This window comes from Haliotis rufescens, unplaced genomic scaffold (genome assembly GCF_023055435.1).
Source record: "Haliotis rufescens isolate VD_foot unplaced genomic scaffold, xgHalRufe1.0.p SCAF_6, whole genome shotgun sequence".
NCBI lineage: Eukaryota > Metazoa > Mollusca > Gastropoda > Lepetellida > Haliotidae > Haliotis > Haliotis rufescens.
The window spans coordinates 50007623-50027192 of NW_025964334.1; the positions used below are offsets into that span (position 1 = coordinate 50007623).

Sequence of the window (19570 nt, forward strand, 5' to 3'; positions counted from 1 at the left end):
TGTCTTGCGTAAATTCGATGTCTTGTTTAATGACACGAAACGATATCAATAGAGGAATTATTTTTTTTGGTGTCTGAGACCTATTTATTTTATAAATCTCGATCAATTGACCATGGTCAGCATTTGTCATGTTATCCCTGAAAGAATAAGCCCCTGTTATATCGTATTTGTCGTTAGAGCTGCAAAATCGGAGATCTGGTTCAATTGTCATCGTACCCGGAACCACGACATACATGTAATAATTTTAATTCCTTTATTTGTAATGACATTTTCAAATGATCAAACTATATCATATATAGAGAACAGAACGATGTGTGCTGAAAAAGCTGGTAATAAATATAGGGTGTCCCCACTTCGACCATATGTTCACGTGTTTTTTAGGTGAACAACTAATTGGCCTTTGCATGTGTTTGTGATGGGTGCCACCGTTGGGGCTGGATACGTCGACCTTTACGCGAACCACTGGTACGACTACTTTACAGTGATTCATAAACACATGATAAGGATAAAGTAGGAATCGTAAAATTGACTCTGCTTTCAGTGAATTTTACGTTTTTCTAATCTTGATAATCTTGACCTCACTCAGGTCAATCACACAATCGCGTGTTGTAACTGGACTTGTTCTTGTTCGATAAAGTGACTTAACCAATCATGCAAACGTCATGAATTACTCAGAAAGAGGTACTTGATATGAGGATAAAAATTCAACAAACACATGTAAGTGGCAAACGTAGGCTACGACACTCGTTCTTGTTAATTGCATATCATACTGTTCACAAGCATTCACTTACCATTTCTACATGAACACGTACAACAACACGTATCAACCAAGTCAGACAGCCTGACCACCCAATCCATTTTGTCCCACTTTAAGATAAGCAGGGGTTGTTAACAAATAATTTTTGACACATGTGTTAAACATAGGAACTAAAGAGCCATGGTAACTCTGTATTTAACAATTATGCAAAAGATTAAACAATTCTTCTTCATTGTGTCAGCACGACACACTATTATAGATTTTGATAACATTCAATGTGATATAAAGGTGATGTCTATCTCAGACCATGACATACACATGTACCTTTGGTACTATGTATATTGTAGCTCATCCATTGCACTTTACAACACATCAACGGGACCTCTGTATCTTGACTCAAACTTAGACCCAGCCATCTTCCGTCTGTAGAGTTTCTCAAACTGTTCATATTGTTCAACTGTGAAAACCTCTTTCCAAGTCCCAACTACACCTGAAATATCACAAAGTCATACGTTTCAGACTAGGTCGTCGTTATATGTTCATTTCAAAAACAGGTGTATATGTTTGTTTATTTACCGCCGTAGTCAGCAATATTCCAGGTATACTATGGATGTTTATACATATTCGAAGCTGGATCAGACAAACCTGTGGCAAATTGTATAAAAAGCGTCAACTCCTTTTTGGTACGATGACAGGCAAGTGACTACTGAGGCTAACCGCCTGGTACAAATGAGTCCCCACCTTTAGGACAAGCAATAGAGTACTTGGGACATACCCCTACAACGTTCTCATGTAATTACATTGTGTGACGTTATAGAACTACTATGAACATCGTCGTTTTTGATGCAACATCGTTGCACTTTAGAATATAGGGAAATGCCTATATTTGCATTTTTTGTGTTGCTATTAACACACCAACACATTGGCGCCATAGTTGATCGATTTGTACAACTGTGTACATACACATCCGGGTTTATTAAACATTGTATGGTTAATGTACATGGCATGCAAATACCTTTCTCGTAGTGTATGGATTGCCCATTTTCCAACCATTCATATTGGAATTTGTCGCATCTCATTCTCTCTAACTGACATTTGTCTATGATGGCCTGAAGCAGCTCTTCTGTTGAGTTGCTGCCGAGAAACTTTGAAACCTTACGTAACTCCTCCAGAGGACTCTACAGTAACCAAAACAGAAATAGAGAAATATACAAAACCTGTTGGACTTCAATCTTATCTGCTCATGTTCTCATCGACAACTCAAGCCATCATCACATTCGCATTAATACTTTAACACACAACCATATAGACCAATCGACATTAAAGCCGTGTACATCCATCTACATGCATACAGGCATGCACACACCAACAATCACATCAAAATTACGTGATCAGTGCAGAAGTTTAAGTTTGCCCTGTCAAGACTCAATTATTTTCAGACACCCAGTGACACAGCTGTTATATTACTGACTATGGCTTTAAACAACATCCATTCACTTACTCGATGAAATTCATTAAGCTTTCTGGATGGTGGTGTCATATAATTGTTTTAAGAGGCATAGACTTTACAAAATTTAGCTTAGAGTCCCATACAAATCTTACTTTCTTCATGTCTTCATAATGCCAAAAATGCACATCTAGATTAGGATATTCTTCAAACACTTTTTCCCAATCACGAACGTGATCAATCCAAGCACCCCACGACACTGCAACAACAGCATAACAATGAATTGGCAGTCGAAATAAGCATGAACAACACCCTCACGACTGAACCTTGGTATTATATGATCAAAATGATATTTTCTGTTTCTTTTCTTTTTGGCTCAAAAGTTGTTTGACCAAGGTTCCCAAATTCGATGCCTCAGACAAAACTTCCAAAGTGTTTGTGGTGGTCATGTGAAGGCAATGTCCAGCTCTGACGTAAAGTGGTGTCCAATTTAATGCCCTATTTGTATTTGTGCCATGTGCTCCCGTGTTTGTTCAGGTGGACAGTACACTTGACATGCCTTTGCATACTTTTGTGATGGATGCCACAGGATTTCATAGTGATTCATACAGGTGGGAGACCACTACTGCCTTTAATGACCTGTCACAGCGAGACAGTTTTGTGCATATACCTCTATGACAGGATATGATGTCCCAAACAAGGGCTTTCACATTACAGAAGCTTAATACTGATCAATCAAACCTCGTATTAAAGGATTGAAAATATCTTACGTTCCCCGTTCAGACTGAGAGCAAACCAGTTTTTCCAGCCTCCTTCATATCCAGTAATTGATCCTTTAATTAGTAATTTGTAATAAGACACATGTGCATCTCGTGGGTCTCTCAACAAATACACCACTTTGCACCTCTTCGTTTTCATGTCTTCTGGCAGGTACTGGAAGTGAAGATGAGTGTTTAATACTCGTGGGGATGGTAAAGCATCCAACATGCTGATTGGTTGGTATTCAAGCATGTGGTCCTCTTTCTTCTTAGGAATTGTTTCCGTATTATTGTTGATAAGCATGCTGATCATTTCAAACATCCAGTGTGTACCTAAATATTACAAACAGTAGTAAATACACATAAATGGATGCCTTTTCACTTTGTTTCAACCAAATTATAATTCATACATTATGACTGTATATCATGAGAGTTTAGTGATCGCCTATTAAAAAATACCAATAATGTTAAAAGATTAAGACATTATTGCAATTTCGACAATTCATTACGATACCTGATCTCATCCAGTTTGTAATCACAATGTCATCTTCTCTCATTGCCAGCTTCGGCACTTCTCGGATCACGTCCTCGGGGAAATCTTTGGGTATCCGGTTCTTCCCGACCTCTCGAAACATCAGGCCATATCCCTCACTATCTTTGATTTGTATCAAAGGCATACTGGAGGATCTAAACTGGATTGAAAATTAGGTGACACATTGTTTTTTGTCTTGACATCAAATTCGTTCTTGATTTACCGGTACATGCAACAATATAGATGTTCCGATGTATTGACCGTCCATTAATTAACCAAAACATTGTATTAATGCCGATTAAGTTATTTTTTGTATTTTAATTAAGTGTACGCAAAATTGCTACAAAATACCAAAGTCAAAGAAAGACATGGACTGGATACAGGCATACATCAGCAGATTCTCTTTATACTTATGTTCACTCACGCCAACTAATCGATAGATACTACCGTGTTATCAAATTAACAAAGCTGTACATGTAGTACGTACCTGCAGAAAGGCGTCCACAGCTTTCTTGTTCTACTTACAAACGAACAGCCAAGGATGCGAGTGCAAAACCTTTGACGATCTTTCCCTGTCAATGACGGCGGATATGAAGTAAGTTCTTTCGAAGCGTTGTTCTTGAAACAGAATCGCGAAATATCGCTAATAATAATGAACGAAGATTACTGCATATGTGCTTATCGGTAATTCATCTTAGGAACGTAATTTAATCAGTAAAGTCAAGTTCTATTTGTTTATGTTTGTTGAAATAAATTTCAGGTTATTTTGAGGTGATTCTAATACATTACATCATTTGAACGTTTAATAAAACTCATTCATACCCCTTTGCAATTCATGGCACTAAATCTGCTGCAAAAAGTTTATTCAATTTCATTAAAATATAATATATGTAAATAATTTAAGAATATCCCATTGAATGCATTTTTAGTATAATGTATGAAACATAAAGACAATACCGATAACGAAAACATTAAAATGGCATGTACAACAAACAATATAATTCTGCTGCGTGAACTGGAAAAAAAGTGAGAAGATGAAAGTGAGATTAATGAAATTATTTACTATGTGTTCCTTCATTAGCCCTAAATTAAAATGTTACATTGTGACGTAAATGTTGCTACCATATAACCTGTCAACAAAGGAAAGCACAACTAGTATTACAGTATCACAGAATTATTATCAAGACTAGTTTTTTACGTACCGGCATTCAAATATGCAGTTGCAAGTTATTTTCTGTTACGTTCTTAACTACAATATTGAAAGTAGAGTGACACAACGGATGGCGTCCTGATACAATGGATGATGTCATGATACAGCGGATGACTTCGTTCTACGATGGATGATGTCATGATACAACGATTGATGTCATGGTACAACGGATGATATCATGAAACAACAGATGGCATCATGATTCAACGGATGATGTCATGACACAACACATTGCATCATGATACAACGGATTATTACATGACACAACGGATAGCTTCATGATACAATGGCTGATGTCATGATACAACGGATGACGTCATTGTACAATGATGGCGCCATGGTTGAATGGACAAAGTTTGCAGGGGCCCCAGAAAATTTATCTTTACCGTTATGACTAAGTAAAAAAAGAAAACGCAAAAGAAGATAGTTTGCCCAATCAATGCCTGCTGGTATGTGATGAATCAGTGACTGATTGTGTTGTATTTTAACAGTGCATTGTAACACATCAAGTGTAGGCAAGCGGGCAGGCCTGGGAGGCGTAGACACGTGGTTCTGACGCAGAAACTCTGTGCAAACACGTGCGACGTGGGGTCAGGCGTTGTCCGGCAGAAAGATGCCGCCATTGACGTTGATGAAGGGGACAACGTGGTGCTGCAGGATCTCGTCTCGGTAGCGTAGATCATTCAGAGCACCACACACTCTCACAAGTGCTTTCCGGCCTCCGTGATGAATGCCTCTCCACACCATGACGCTTCCCCCTCCAAAACGATTCACTTGCTGAAATGCAATTCTCAGCGTAACGTTCGTTACGACGTCGGTACACACGGTCACGTTCCTCAGCACGTCTCAGATGAAAACGGGACTCATCTGTGAACAGAACCCGTGTCCACCCAGCTTTAGGACATGTGACTCTCTGAGGAGACCACTGCAGGCGTTCACGGAGTTTGATGCGGCGTCAGGATGTTACGCCGCACGGATCTCCTGTCTAGAATACCGGCTGTTCGGTTTCGAACAGTCTGATCTGATATTCGACGCAGTCCCGTTAATTGTGAGGCTGTTAACGTCGCCTTGATGAAACGGTCCCGCAGGTCTCGTACCCGGTTGTAGCGATCTTGGCCAGGCGTTGAAGCGCGAGAGATCGTCCTGACTTTGGCCTGTCACGAACGTTGCCAGTGGTGTTGTAACTTCTTCACAGGTTAGAGATGGTTAATCTTGTCACACCCATCACTTGCGCCACATGCTGTTGTGTTTCACCCGCTTGCAGTCGGCCGATGGCGTTGATGCGTTGTGCTTCTGAAAGACGTGGCATTTCAACGGCTCGTTTTCTGATTTTCTGATGTGTGTGTCAGCATTTATGTGATGCAGATAGTGAAGTAATTCTATCCTTCGATTTTAATGCAAGAAATGGCAACTTATTTGATTATATTTTAATCGGTGACAATAGATTATACCAACTATGATGCTGATACATTTAGTATTCCTCGAAATACAAGATGCGATGTCTGAAATGGCTACGGCAAGGATCTCATAGACTTGTTCTGTACATTTTATGTTCATCTGCTAAATGGTATACTCCCTAGAGACAAGAAAGGTACTTTTACTTGTTCTAAGGAAGCTGGTGCAGCTGTGGTTGATAATATGTTGTGCCCAACTAATTTGTATAAGATTGTGAATGATTTAACGCCAATAAATGTTCGGAATCATACCATTTTCCAATCAATGTTACATTATCCTGTGTTGACAGAAGAACTATTAATGAAGATCGCCAAGAACATACGTTTATGAACATGACAAGGTTTAGATGGCAAAACGACATTAGTTTTATTCTTAATGATAAGATGTTTGATTTACTATCCAACTTTTCTCTTGACCAGTGTCCACAGGTGTTGACAGTGGACGTCGATCTCGCTGTCGACAAACTAACCGAGACATTACAGACCTGTGCCTCGAGGTGTGGTCTACAAGTTAAGCATTGCAATGTATGGCATGATGAGGCATGTGAACAACTGAAGAAGAAGAAATGTATTCGGTTAAATGACTTTAGATTAAATGGAGATATTAACACATTATGTGAATATTTCAAATTAAGAAACAGTTATAGAAGGCTATGCAGACCGAAAAAAACTGTTCATGAAGTAATAACAATATACGAACTGATACAAAACTGTGATGGTAATGACAGTAAAGCGTTCTTGGGGAAGAATTGATTCTCTCACTAATTTTGGAACTTTGGCTGCAAACATTACATGTGGTCAGTGTAGTGACTACTTTAAGAATGGGTTGAACCTGACAGATATCCCAACAGTCTGACCAATGACATCACTCAGAATAAGATTGAAGCTGCCATAAAAGACATTTAACAAGGCAAAACGGCTGCTTCAGATGGCATTAAAGTTGAAATGATTATTTGTTGTGTACATATGTCAATGCCATATTAACTTCTTGTTTTTTGCAGTATTATGCAAACTGATTTATTTCCTAGCGTAAGGAATCAGTATTCCTCTCCATGAAAAGGGTTATCGTAATTGTGTCAATAATTATACAGGTATTTATCGATTTCCAAAACAATGTTATATACTTATGAAAAAGTTAGACGTGGCAGAGAGACATACCTGGGCGTTATCTTTAAAAAACATTTTTATGTTCACATGGTTTTGGGTTTGTCTTATATCATCAAGACGTGGGCAATGTTCAACACTTTATTTTTAGTTTCAAGCAAAGACGAGTGGCTTGTAGTAAACAGATTAAGTCGCTGTTAGAGGTTGAATATTATGTGGCTAACGTTCATGCAAAAGCGATCAGAATGTCTTGCAAAATCTTGCAAAATGTGAATTTGCTTCGGCACCTCGGCCAAGGTAGTTGGTCAAGATCATGCAACACCAATCTACACAAAAATAGACGTTATTGCTAATTCTGCCTAAAAGGCAACATTTATCTGGGGGTTGATTACCACTGCGTGGCAGCTTTTGTAAAAATAAATGACAAACTCACAATTCTCCAGTCTTGAGAGCATCAGATTTTGAGAAAACATTTAAGCTGATAATTAATGCAAGTGATATTTATGCTGCCGGCGTATTATTACAGGAACATGCGAACGGCATGTTACTTTTCGAAGACATATGACAAGCACGAGAAAAGTTACTATAGATTTGAGAAATATGCCCTTGCTTTGATTATTTCTTTCAACATTTTGAGGTGTATATGGGAACAAACATTCAAGTGTTCACAGTTCAAAATATACTGACTTTTCTTCATGAGATGAAGAACAAAAATCAGAGATTGGTGAGATGGAGTTTGTTTTTGCAAGACTTTAATATTGAGATCAAGTACATTATGGGAAAAGACAATGTGATTATGGATTCTCTCCCTTGAATTAGTTTGGATAAGTACACAAATGCAGTTTTACTTATTATACAGGTAGAATGTAGTTTATGTTTAAACTTTATCCTTGAAATTGTCCATTTTAAAGTGATTGTAAATAAATACAGCACTAGTACAATGTGTAGTAAGTGGAATAAAGGTTTTCGACCCTCGGCTGCTTACAAATGTTGGCTGTTCTGTAAGTAAGAAAAAAGGGAACACCTGTCTGAAAACACAGAATCCCTGTCAGCTTGCATCACATTCAGGAACGGAGACAGGATTGGTTCAATATATTCAACGAAATTCGGAACCTTCGTGAGTGCATTTACATCAGTTCTAGATCCTGTTACTTACTGCTGCTATAATGACATGTTTCGAAACATTCATTTTCATGTCTACGTGGACACGCTATTAACCAAGTTATCGGTAAGAAAACGTACAATTTTATGGATAAAAACTTCTGGTTTATTGCATATAGCGACGTTGCATTGCAGATTGTTACACAGTTATCACGCTTGGGTAACTACAACCAAGTGATGAGAGGTATATATGCATGGCATGTTGTGATAAGCAGCTGATTACCTTTAACAACAGGTAATAGATAACAAGTAGCACACAGGTAATTGGATGAAGCCAGATGTACAGTAAGAGTAACAAATAACACACAGGTAATGAAGTCAGATGTACATGAAGGATTAGGATTAAATGTATTTAATACTAATTAAAATGGATACTAATTAAAGTGTTTATTGCTTGATGAGATCTCTATAAGGCGGACGAGAGCTATAGTCATCAAGCCTGAACACCCAAACCATAACGTGGAATCTAACGATAAGCAATCAACGACCAAACCTAACCCAGAATGTTCAAGCTTGTATTATTCAAGCTGACAAGTTTTATAAACAGAAATGTATTGCAAAAGTAAACATGCTTGCTGTTGAATTAGGATGGTATCATGGTGTTAACAATGTGAATCTTAGACAACAATAGGAACTAAAGAGTCATTGTCACTCTGTTTGTGGAAAACAGTTATGCAAACGATTAAACAATAATAATTCATAGTATCAGCATGACATACTATTATTAATTTTGGTCACTTTCAAGGTGATATATAGATGATGTCTATCTATCCAAGACAATGTAGCATATCAATTGCACCTTACAGCAGATCAACGGGAACTACAGAGTCGTTGTAACAATTCCACTTCATTTCGTCAGCATACAGTTCGGTTACATTCAACGTGATGTTATAGCCACCGGAGACTATGACATACACATAGGTACTCTTATATTGTAGCACATCAGTTGCACTTTACAGCACGTCGACGGAACCTCTGTATCTTGACTCGAACTTAGACCCGGCCATCTTCTGTCTGTAGAACTTTTCAAATTGTTCATATTGTTCAACTGTGAAAAACGCTTTCCAAGACCCAGCTACACCTGAAACATCACAAAGTGATGTGTTTCATATAATAGCGACACTATGTGATTGACAGTTAATGTGATTTCAATGTACATACACTATATTCATTCACAAAACAGGCGTACATGTCAGAATATTTACAGCCGCAGTCTGACGTCATTGAACTTCGAACATCATGTCATCTATGCAACATGTTTGCACTTCAGAAATCGTGAGAAATGCATATAATTTTTAAACATATTTATTCCAAAAATAAATTTGAAACCGGATTGGCAAACAAGCCAGAGGCATATATTTATGCCTCTCCAGAAAACATTATATACTGAACCGCAAAAGAAACGTCACCATGGATAGATATATGAGAAACCTTATTTGTCCAAACACTGTTTATGTACTTTGAGACATATTAAAAAGATGAAACTTGGCAAAACTGATCATCAAGTGTCAAATGTTCTTAAAGTGAAACACAACACTAGTCTCTGAGAAAATGGCAGTCAGTTTCTCGTGCGTCCGCCATGTGCATTGATGACTGCCGTGCAACATTGACACATGGAATGGATGAGGCGGTTGATGAAGGCCATAGGCACTTGATCCCACGCTCTGAGGAACGCCTGACGCAGTTCAGCTGCAGTTGTTGTCCTTGGCCGGACGTCATTCAGCCGTCTTTGAATCTCGTTCCACAGGTGCTCAATGGGATTTAAATCGGGACTGAGGGCAGGCCACTGCCTGGTTCTCATGCTGTTCTGCTAGAGGAAGTCTCTGTTGTTGCTCTCGCAGTGTGGGCACGGGCGTTATCGTGGTTGCGGCGACGTGCCAAATGAGGTATGGCGTGTGGTCTCAAGACTTGATCAACGAACCAAGCTGCTGTGACACCATTGCCTCTCCCTGGACCGATGTTCTTGAAGACCACAGGGCCGACCCTCTGTGCAAGACCAATTCCATCCCATGATGCTCGGACCACCCCCCGAGTCTCTCTCAACAACACAAGCATCCGAATAACGTTCCCACGGCGTCGCCAGACTCTTTCTCTGTCATCTGCTGTTGAGATACAGTAACGACTCTAGTCTGAGAAGAGGACTCTTCTCCACTGCTGGTGGCGCCAATGCTGGTGCTGTGTTGCCCAATGAAGGTCCCGGCAATGATGTGGTGTCAGAATGGGTCATCGGTGTGGCCTGTGACAGTGGAGGTGTCTGCTCGTCAATCGTCGACGTACGGTGTCCGCACTAATGTGTCACTAGTGTGTCTCCATGGTCCGTCGAGCAGTTTCCGCAGCAGTAACAAAGCGATCTTGAAGATGCTCTCTAACGATCCTGACGCCGGGTAATGACCCTTGGTCTTCCACTACTCGGTCGATCACCTGTAGTGATGGTGGTCTGGCACCGTTGCTGGAGCCTGTATATGGTCCTTACGTGGACTTGAAATGCATTGGCTACTTGCCGGGCGGTTTGTCCAGCTTGCAATCGTCCAAGGGCTTGGTGTCGCTGATTTCTTGTCAATCTTGGCATGTGGTAGCAATTCAATAACGAATGAATATTATCCGATCTGAATGAATTTTTATAGGGCAAGAAATGGGGGAACATATGTGCATTTCAATTTACACGGAACTCACGTGCATCAGGTTACCATGGACGTTGCCGTGATGCGTTTGGGCGATCGGTTTTATTGTCATCTGCCTTGGTTTTTTTATCATCAAATTTCATTTTTCCGCACAAGGTAATGTTAAATTTTAGAAACTTTGACAAAAATTACCGAGATATTTAAATGACAACTTTTCATGCAATGTTACTTGGGGTGAGGTTTCTGTTGCGGTTCAGTAAACATTGATATATGATGACATGGAGGTTGGGGTGTGTTAGCAAAGAAAATGGACCCCTATCAACATTTAGGAGTTACATTGAAATGTGTATCAGAAGTCTAATCAATGTCACCAATCATTGTCAGTCAAATATATAAACATTTACACTAAATCGGCCAGACGAAACAATAAAGTTATTGACTGATTGGACAACAAGATTTTCATTTGCAGATATTACCGACATGTTTGAATTTCCGTACAGAACAGGGTCTAATTTATACCCTTTATTAAGATAATACTTATTGCTCCTAAGGTTACCATAATTGGGACAAAATGTGTGGTAATATAACCTCGGGCGACCCACAATAACATGGAGCATCCTCCAAAATAAATATATTCTTCTTATTCCATCTGGGCCTGTTGTTTTGTTGATATCAACCGTAAAAAGAATGTCTTTAACTAGGTGGTATGTTAGGTAAATTTCAATTAGACTATTTGGCTTGATAATGTCTAATGGAGGTAGGGGCGGTCAGGTAGCCTAGTGGTTAAAGCGTTTGTTCGTCACGCCGATTCCCGACATCGGTACAATGTGTGAAGCCCATTTCTGGTATCCCCCGCCATGATATTGCTGGAAAATTGCTAAAAGCGGCGTTAAACCATAGTCACTCACTTACTCATTCCTTAGCCTTTCTGATAGCAGACACGACACAATTTCGAATGGTTCGTGACATGCAAATACCTTTCTCATAGTGTTTACATTCGCCTTTTTCCAACCATTCATAAGGCAATTTGTCGCTTCTCATTCTCTCCAACTGACATTTGTCTGTGATTGCCTGAAGCAGCTCTTCTGTTGTGTTGGTGCCGAGAAACCTGGAAACCTTACGTAACTCCTCCAGAGGATTCTGCAAAAATCAAAACGGAAGTATGTATTTCACCAGAGACGTACACATAATGTGTGAAAGTTTTAAAAATATTATGTAGATGTTAATACACGAATCCTCTGCTCCAAATTTAGTTATGACCAAGAAATGTAAGTCGGACATGTGACTGACTTCAAATGCTATCTGCACCACTCCAGCCGTAACCGCACACACATACATACACGGCCATATAGATCAATCGATAAAGAATAAAAGACATCATACATACATATACAGGCCAACACTTAGCAACATTCACATCAAAATTACGTCTACGGTGCAGAACTTATAAAGTTTGCCTTGTCAAGACTCAATTATTTTCAGATCTCCAATACAATACAATTCTTACTTTACACACCCATATAGACCAATATACATTAAAACCGTGTACATCAATATACAAGCATACAGACATGCACACACCAACAATTACATTAAAATATACATTACCCAGTTACACAGCTGTTATATTACTGACTATGGCTTTAAACAACATCCATTCACTTACACGATGAAATTCATAATTCTTTCTGGGTGGTGATGTCATATAATTGTTTTAAGAGTTTCTGTGAAATAAATATGCATAGACTTTACAAAATTTAGCTCAGTATCCCATACAATTCTTACTTTCTTCATGTCTTCATAATGCCAAAAATGCACATCCAGGTTAGGATATTCTTCAAACACTCTCTCCCAATCACGAACGTGTTCAAACCAACTACCCCATATCACTGCAATAGAAGTATAACAATGAATGAATACTTGAAATATGCATGACCAACATCCTCATGATTGAACTTTAAGAACATCTAATTAAAATTATCATCATATCTGCTCAATTACATTATGTACATTAATGATTTATTTACCTTTTATATTGTGGTATATTGTCTTATTACCTGGTATTATGACTATTAAATAGTGATTGATAAACACATGCTTATGTTATAGTCGGAATCATACAATGAACCCCCGTATCATTATCGAAAGGGTTTTGTCTTCATATATTTGTTAATCTCGCATACTTAATCTCAGTTCTTCACATCGACATTAATATTAAAGTATTGACAAAACTTACGTTCCCCTTTAAGACAGAGGGCAGACCAGTCTTTCCAAGTTCCATCATATCCAACAACAGGCCGACTCGTTTGCAATTTGTAGAAAGACACATGTACATCTCGTGGGTCTCTCAACAAATACACCACTTTGCACCTCTTCGTTTTCATGTCTTCCGGCAGGTACCGGAAGCGTAGGTGAGTGTTTAATACTCGTGGGGATGGTAAAGCATCCAACATGCTGATTGGTTGGTATTCCAGCATGTGGTCTTCTTTCTTCTTAGGAATTGTCTCCGTATTATTGTTGATAAGCATGCTGATCATTTCAAACATCCAATGTGTACCTATATATTACAAACAGTAGTACTACACACATAAACACGTGCCATTTCGTCTTGTTTTAAACAAATCGTAATGCGTATATAATGACTGTATATCATGAGGGTTAAGCTTCGTTTATTGAGTAACATTACCCAATGTTACCATAGATTAAGATACCTTTGTAATTTTGATAATTCATTTCAATACCTGATCTCATCCAGTTCGCAATCACAATGTCATCTTCTCTCATTGCCAGCTTCGGCACTTCTTGGATCACTTCTTCGGGGAAATCAGGAGGTATCCGGTGCTCCCCGACCTCTCGCATCATCATGCCATGCCCCGCACTGTCTTTAATTTGTATCAAAGGCATACTGGATGCCTTAACTAAATTGAAAATTGGGTAACACATTGTTGTTTATCTTGATTAACAAAAATCCCTACATGCAACAATAAAGCTGTTAAAATGATTTTATCGTTAATTTGATAAGCTGTACATTCCAATAATGTGAATGAAGGTATTTCGTCAAGTGTGCACAAGTTGGCTTCACAACACATTAAATTTAAGGAAAGTAAAATGTGTGTGTTTGTGGGGGGAGGGGAGGGGGGGGGGGGGGGGGGGGGGGGATGTGCGTATGTGTGTGTTGTACTGGCAGCATTGAAAAAGTTATATTGAACAATGTAACTTAGGACTTTACTTTACACTTTATCAGGTGTATTTGCCACAGTGCCCGCTCAACGCCCTAATTATGTGCGTATGCACTTTTGTTAGCATTTAGAAACACACCATATGTTCAGCTATTTCCACTTTACCCATACCTACTTATTTTCTGTCATTGACTAATATATTTACTTACATAAGTATGAATATTACGTCGTCTATATTTATCATATTACCTTATTAGCAACCCCCGAACCTGTAGTATGTACCAGCAGGGAGACGTCCACAGCTGTGTTGTCCTACTTACAAGCACACAGGCAGCGAGGACAAGGTTATCATGACATTTTCTGTGCTGTGATAGCTGATATGAGATACCCTACCTTTTATCAGGGGGCAACATTGTACGATCACCTCCCACACCCGGGATCAGTCGTCAGTTAATGTGTGTTGATGTGAGCAGAATTGTCTAGTGAATATACCGGGTCACGAGTAGTTGCAGAAATATTATGCTATATCTGGGCACATAAAGAAGTGAAACATTGCTCTGGACATGTAGATTATACAATTACTGGAGTGCTGCTGTGTGGCGTCAGACAGCAAATAAACAGTTGTGTGAGTGGTGGGTTGGTTGGTTGGTTTGTTGTTTAACGCCGCACTCAGCAATATTCCAGCTATATGACGGCGGTCTGTAAATAATCGAATGAGCATCGATCCACGCAATTGGGATCGATGACATGCATCAAACCAAGCCAGCGAGCCTGACAACCCGATCCCGTTAGTTGCCTTTTACGACAAGCATAGTTACCTTTTACGGCAAGCATGGGTTGCTGAAGACCTATTCTACCCCGGATCTTCACGGGCCGTGAGTGGCAGGTACAGGGCAGGACATATTTACCCTGTTGGCGGACATATGGTGTCATCGCTGATTTTCAGTGATCCATTCATATAATGTTCACCGTGTTTTGCCTTTTAGCCCAATGGAATCTCTTGCTATTCTGTTTTCAGGCATTGAGGTTCATAGTCAATATTCAGTCAGCATATTACATGGAAGTGTAATGACAGTCTTGAACTGTTGTTTTGTTAAATGTTATCAACGTGTACCCCGCTGAACTGGCACAGCTGTACCAAACAACTTCCAGACAATCCATATGCTTGTAAATTCCAGTAATGTCTCTTAATACTTTAATACTTTTAATTCTTTTAATAGTAAGAAGGGGGGGGGGGGGGGGGGGGGGGGGGGTCGTCTGAGACTGGCGTCGTGATATAACTGGAATAATGTTAAAAGCGGCGTTAAACCCAACTCACTCACACTAATAGTGAGAAGTGAATGCCCCACCCAAATAATCTGGGACAGCCACCTGTAATGATTTTAAGCTCGCTTCTTAAATGAAAAACACTTAACGACTCTTTCAGTGTTGAGGTGTGATCTGACAGGAATAATAAAATAATTTTCCAGGAGCACATCTAGCTCATACCGCAGTTGTTACATGGCTGATGGTTGGTGCTACTGAACTACTTATTCTTCTTTGGTTTAATTTATTTTAGACTCATTGAGAACGCCATTGGGGTTTCTCTAAAACTTGGAGTGTGTAAAATGAAGTGAGTGTGATTTCATCTGCATATGTTTTAACCAGTCGTCTGTCACATTCTGTTGCTTAAACGTGTTTCATAATGTGCCTCAGACATGTATCATAATGTAATATATTTTAAAAACTTCAAATGTTTAGGAGAAATATATATCTACTGTCGCAAAATTTACCAAGTCAATATTTTTGTATGATTAGAGTATTTGGCATTGACCATTCATCTCCATAAGCTATAGGGCTGAAGAGGTATCACGTAATACTTGACATTGATATACTTCGTGTCTTGTTTAAGCTGTAAGCTGCCGCGGGTTTGGGGAGTGAGTGCTTAACACACTTACCCGGAAACCACACTGCCTTTGAATTGCGTCGTATGTGATACAGGCAACCAGCGAGGGAAGATGCCACGGAGGAATTTAGGTCAGGTTTGTAACTCCATCCTTCACTGCCTTCGCGCTGCTATTGTAACAGCTTGTTGAACAAGAATACATATCAGGCTTCGTTAAGGTACGACTTTGTGAAAAAAATAGAGCAATGAACATTTATACCGAACAGTCGAGTAGGTAATGCTTCTCGATTTGTATTATGTTCGAAAGATACATCCCAAAGCATTGTCTTTATAATAGTATTGATTAATATCCTATTACGAATTCACATACCATGACCGACATGGATACACTGTGTGAAACCCAATCTTGGTGTTCAGTGTCTCCAAGGGTGAACTTATGAATGGCTTCGAATTAAAGAGCATAATCCTTTATTGTGTTATGGTTGCGACATTGTCTTTTCTTTATAGCCCCTATTTGACAGCTATTCAAAGGATACAGATCACATTCCCTTACGAGCATCGCACCCATGTCTTTCTATGCTGAGTCAACTACTAAAGAAATGATTGGGCCTAGACTTTAAAACTGCGCCCCACTGTGTTGTGAAACGAATACGTTTTTCTTTCCTTACATGTAGCAACATTTCTGCAGTTGTACACAGCAGACTTAATTCAAAATAAACATACAGTTTTTATTAGTTTCAACAATCTGGTTTCACTGGATTTTCTGTTTCATCTATCACTTGATTGTCTGTCTTGTTCACATGCTGACGTCGCATGGCAGAAGTACTGCTGTGTTGCGTCAGGCAATAAATACCTACTCCTTTATGCAAACTGTGTGAATGGCAGGTGCTACTAGTTGAGCAGGACATGCTTACCCTATTCGCGAACACCTGGTGTCTTTACAAATTTGAGTGGTCCATTCATATAATTTACACTTCTATTTGCCCTTTCCGCCAAGTGGCAGAGAGGGGGCACGGGTGGCCCAGTCGTCTGTGGCGCCGCGATTCGCTGTGCAGAGTTGCGTCCATTAGGTACGCCAGAAACCTATCATTGTGGGTTTGTCAGCACCATACCCGTGCTCTTGGGTTTCACCAAAGTGGTAAACGTCTGAGACCTGCATCTATTCGGGCTTTCCTGCAACATTAAGCTGACACGCCGTGATATAACTGGAATACTGTTAAAAGCGGCGTTAAACCCCACTCACTCACTCTCTTTCGGCAGAAAATCTAGGCTTATTATTCTCTTACGTTTACAATTTATATTTGCATGAATTAGATGCCCTCTTAAATGACAGGACAAGATATATAGAGCAAATCGTTATGTGTATGTGACAGTGAAACACATGCCCAAAACTCGAAGACCTTTCAATTAAACGTAACAGCTACCTCGCCGAGGACAGAACACGCTGTTGGGATGTGAGACGTTTATTCAGGTAGCAATGTTAGACGGACATCAGAAGAATATCAGATGCATGACCATGCAAACACGACCATATATAATAAAGATATGATCACGGAGAATTGAATATTTCAAATAAATGTAAGTCATATCACATATTATAATATTAACGTACAATCAGTGAGTGAGTATGGTTTTACGCTGCTTTTAGCACTATTCCAGCAATATCACGGCGGGGACACCAGAAATGGGCTTCATACATTGTACCCATGTCGGGTCTTCGGCACGACGAGCGAAAGCTTGAACCATTAGGCTACCCGACCACCTCACATACAAACACAATTAACAACAAGAACGAATCACAATTAACAACAAGAAAGAATACACATCATACCATGATAACAGGTATTCCCAAAGGATTATCAGAATATATTTGACAAGGCCAATTGGTGGATATGGTCCTAACTCAGATGTTGTGATGTCACATTAAACAACAAGAGAGAATAATTGATTAAGCACAATGGGGAAATCCTTACTGACAACCATAAACTTGTTTAATCGAGATGAGGTAGCATACACTACCAACAAAATAAAGGGAACTAATTATTTGAATGAAGCTATAAGTGAAGTGTACTTTTACAATACAGAAACGTTTCATATCAATCACAATAAAATTTCACATCATGCATGAACAACGTGTAATGCACGTGCACACAGAAGCAAAAGTGTGTGCGCCTATTAGGGAGGGCTCAGTCACTAATATAATTGAGCAAATCACTACTTAAATATAACCAATCTCTCAATAGACAGACAAAATGGCGAATTTTGGGTACGGCAGAGAGCGGGGAGGACGTCAATATCCCAAGGTACCTGAATGTTTAGCAAATCAAACAGGGTAATTTCTCGACTGTGGGACAAGTACCGTCAATGGGACATGGGTAAGACAGACGCAAACAAAAAGACACCTACGTCTCATTACATTAATTGCACTACGAAATAGATTCAAATCTGGAAGGTGAATTACAACATCTATGCAGTCAGTGATGGGTGTGATCATAACAGAATACCATCGGCGACAATGACTGGGTTGAGCGAGGCACTAACAGAGACGAACTGTGGGCCAATGGCGTTACATCATGTTCAAGACGAATAAAGGTTTTGCTTCCGATTCTGAGATGGCAGATAACGTTGTTGGTGACGTAGTGGCGAGTGGTATGCAAGGGAAAGAATTCCTGACCACAATCGCTATGGGGGTCGTTTTGTCACGGTATCACACATGACAGGAGAACTGATTTGGGTATTGTGTATTGACGAACTTTTGCAACTTGTTGTTCTGTTACTAGATTTATCGACAGAAATGTTGAACTACAAGATGACATTAGCCCAGACTACATCGTGTCCAGGCCATCACCAATGATCTAATACGAGAAGGCATGCGGTACAAATACAAATCTAGCATATACATATTTAGTGGGTAAATATGGGCTACCACAGTCGCTCTTGTCGAATTGCATTATGACGGCTCAAAGGAGTCGTCCTTTACGGCTCGCAATTGAGTACATGGCACATATTCTAACCATAGTACCAATCCAACGTTTTGAATTCCCTCGTGATTACAATGGATGGCTCGTGTAACGTCATAGGACTACGAACATCATAGTCAAGGATGCCGCATCGTTGCACTTTAGAAATCGAGGGAAATACAAATATTTGCATGTTTGTTTAGCAATAAGCACACATATGACAATGATTATATTTGAGTAAAGGAAGAGTTTTCATCAATGTGTTGTCAACGTATTTACATATATTAAATGATTTTCTTATGCAGATATATATTGCAATGATTTCTCTAAATGCATTGACAGTAAAGTGTGAGTTGTGTAGATGACGGATTGCACCAGGGTATACATACACATCGCGTGTTATAAAAGCTTGGATGATGTGGGTGACATTCAAATTCCTTTCTCATAGTGTTTACATTCGCCTTTTTCCAACCATTGATAAGACACTTTTCGCATCTCATTC

General features: G+C 39.4%; 2 protein-coding genes across 2 annotated transcripts; both read right to left on the reverse strand.

Annotated features, from left to right (window-relative positions):
* Positions 1–859: 859 nt before the first annotated feature.
* On the reverse strand, positions 860–14760 carry LOC124112153 (sulfotransferase 1B1-like). The gene is made up of 7 exons (XM_046472137.2): positions 14617–14760; positions 3982–4112; positions 3477–3654; positions 2975–3295; positions 2360–2463; positions 1773–1935; positions 860–1247 (listed from the first exon to the last, which is right to left on the reverse strand). Exons 3-7 carry the CDS (start codon positions 3637–3639, stop codon positions 1120–1122), a joined length of 879 nt encoding a protein of 292 aa, XP_046328093.2. The 5' UTR covers positions 3640–3654; positions 3982–4112; positions 14617–14760; the 3' UTR covers positions 860–1119.
* Positions 8516–14579, reverse strand: LOC125371574 (sulfotransferase 1B1-like). Its single transcript, XM_046472135.2, has 6 exons — positions 14473–14579; positions 13786–13962; positions 13281–13601; positions 12830–12933; positions 12022–12184; positions 8516–9504 (listed from the first exon to the last, which is right to left on the reverse strand). Exons 2-6 carry the CDS (start codon positions 13946–13948, stop codon positions 9377–9379), a joined length of 879 nt encoding a protein of 292 aa, XP_046328091.2. The 5' UTR covers positions 13949–13962; positions 14473–14579; the 3' UTR covers positions 8516–9376.
* Positions 14761–19570: the final 4810 nt, after the last annotated feature.

Excerpts from the sequence above, each read along its gene's own strand:
- LOC124112153 (XM_046472137.2), bottom strand. The coding sequence starts at position 3,639 with ATGCCTTTGATACAAATCAAAGATAGTGAGGGATATGGCCTGATGTTT. Across the intron at positions 3,296-3,476 it reads TACAAACTGGATGAGATCAG|GTACACACTGGATGTTTGAA; the intron begins GTATCGTAATGA and ends TGTAATATTTAG. Across the intron at positions 1,248-1,772 it reads ATCCATACACTACGAGAAAG|GTGTAGTTGGGACTTGGAAA; the intron begins GTATTTGCATGC and ends GTGATATTTCAG.
- LOC125371574 (XM_046472135.2), bottom strand. The coding sequence starts at position 13,948 with ATGCCTTTGATACAAATTAAAGACAGTGCGGGGCATGGCATGATGATG. Across the intron at positions 13,602-13,785 it reads TGCGAACTGGATGAGATCAG|GTACACATTGGATGTTTGAA; the intron begins GTATTGAAATGA and ends TGTAATATATAG. Across the intron at positions 12,185-12,829 it reads ATTATGAAGACATGAAGAAA|AATCCTCTGGAGGAGTTACG; the intron begins GTAAGAATTGTA and ends TGATTTTTGCAG.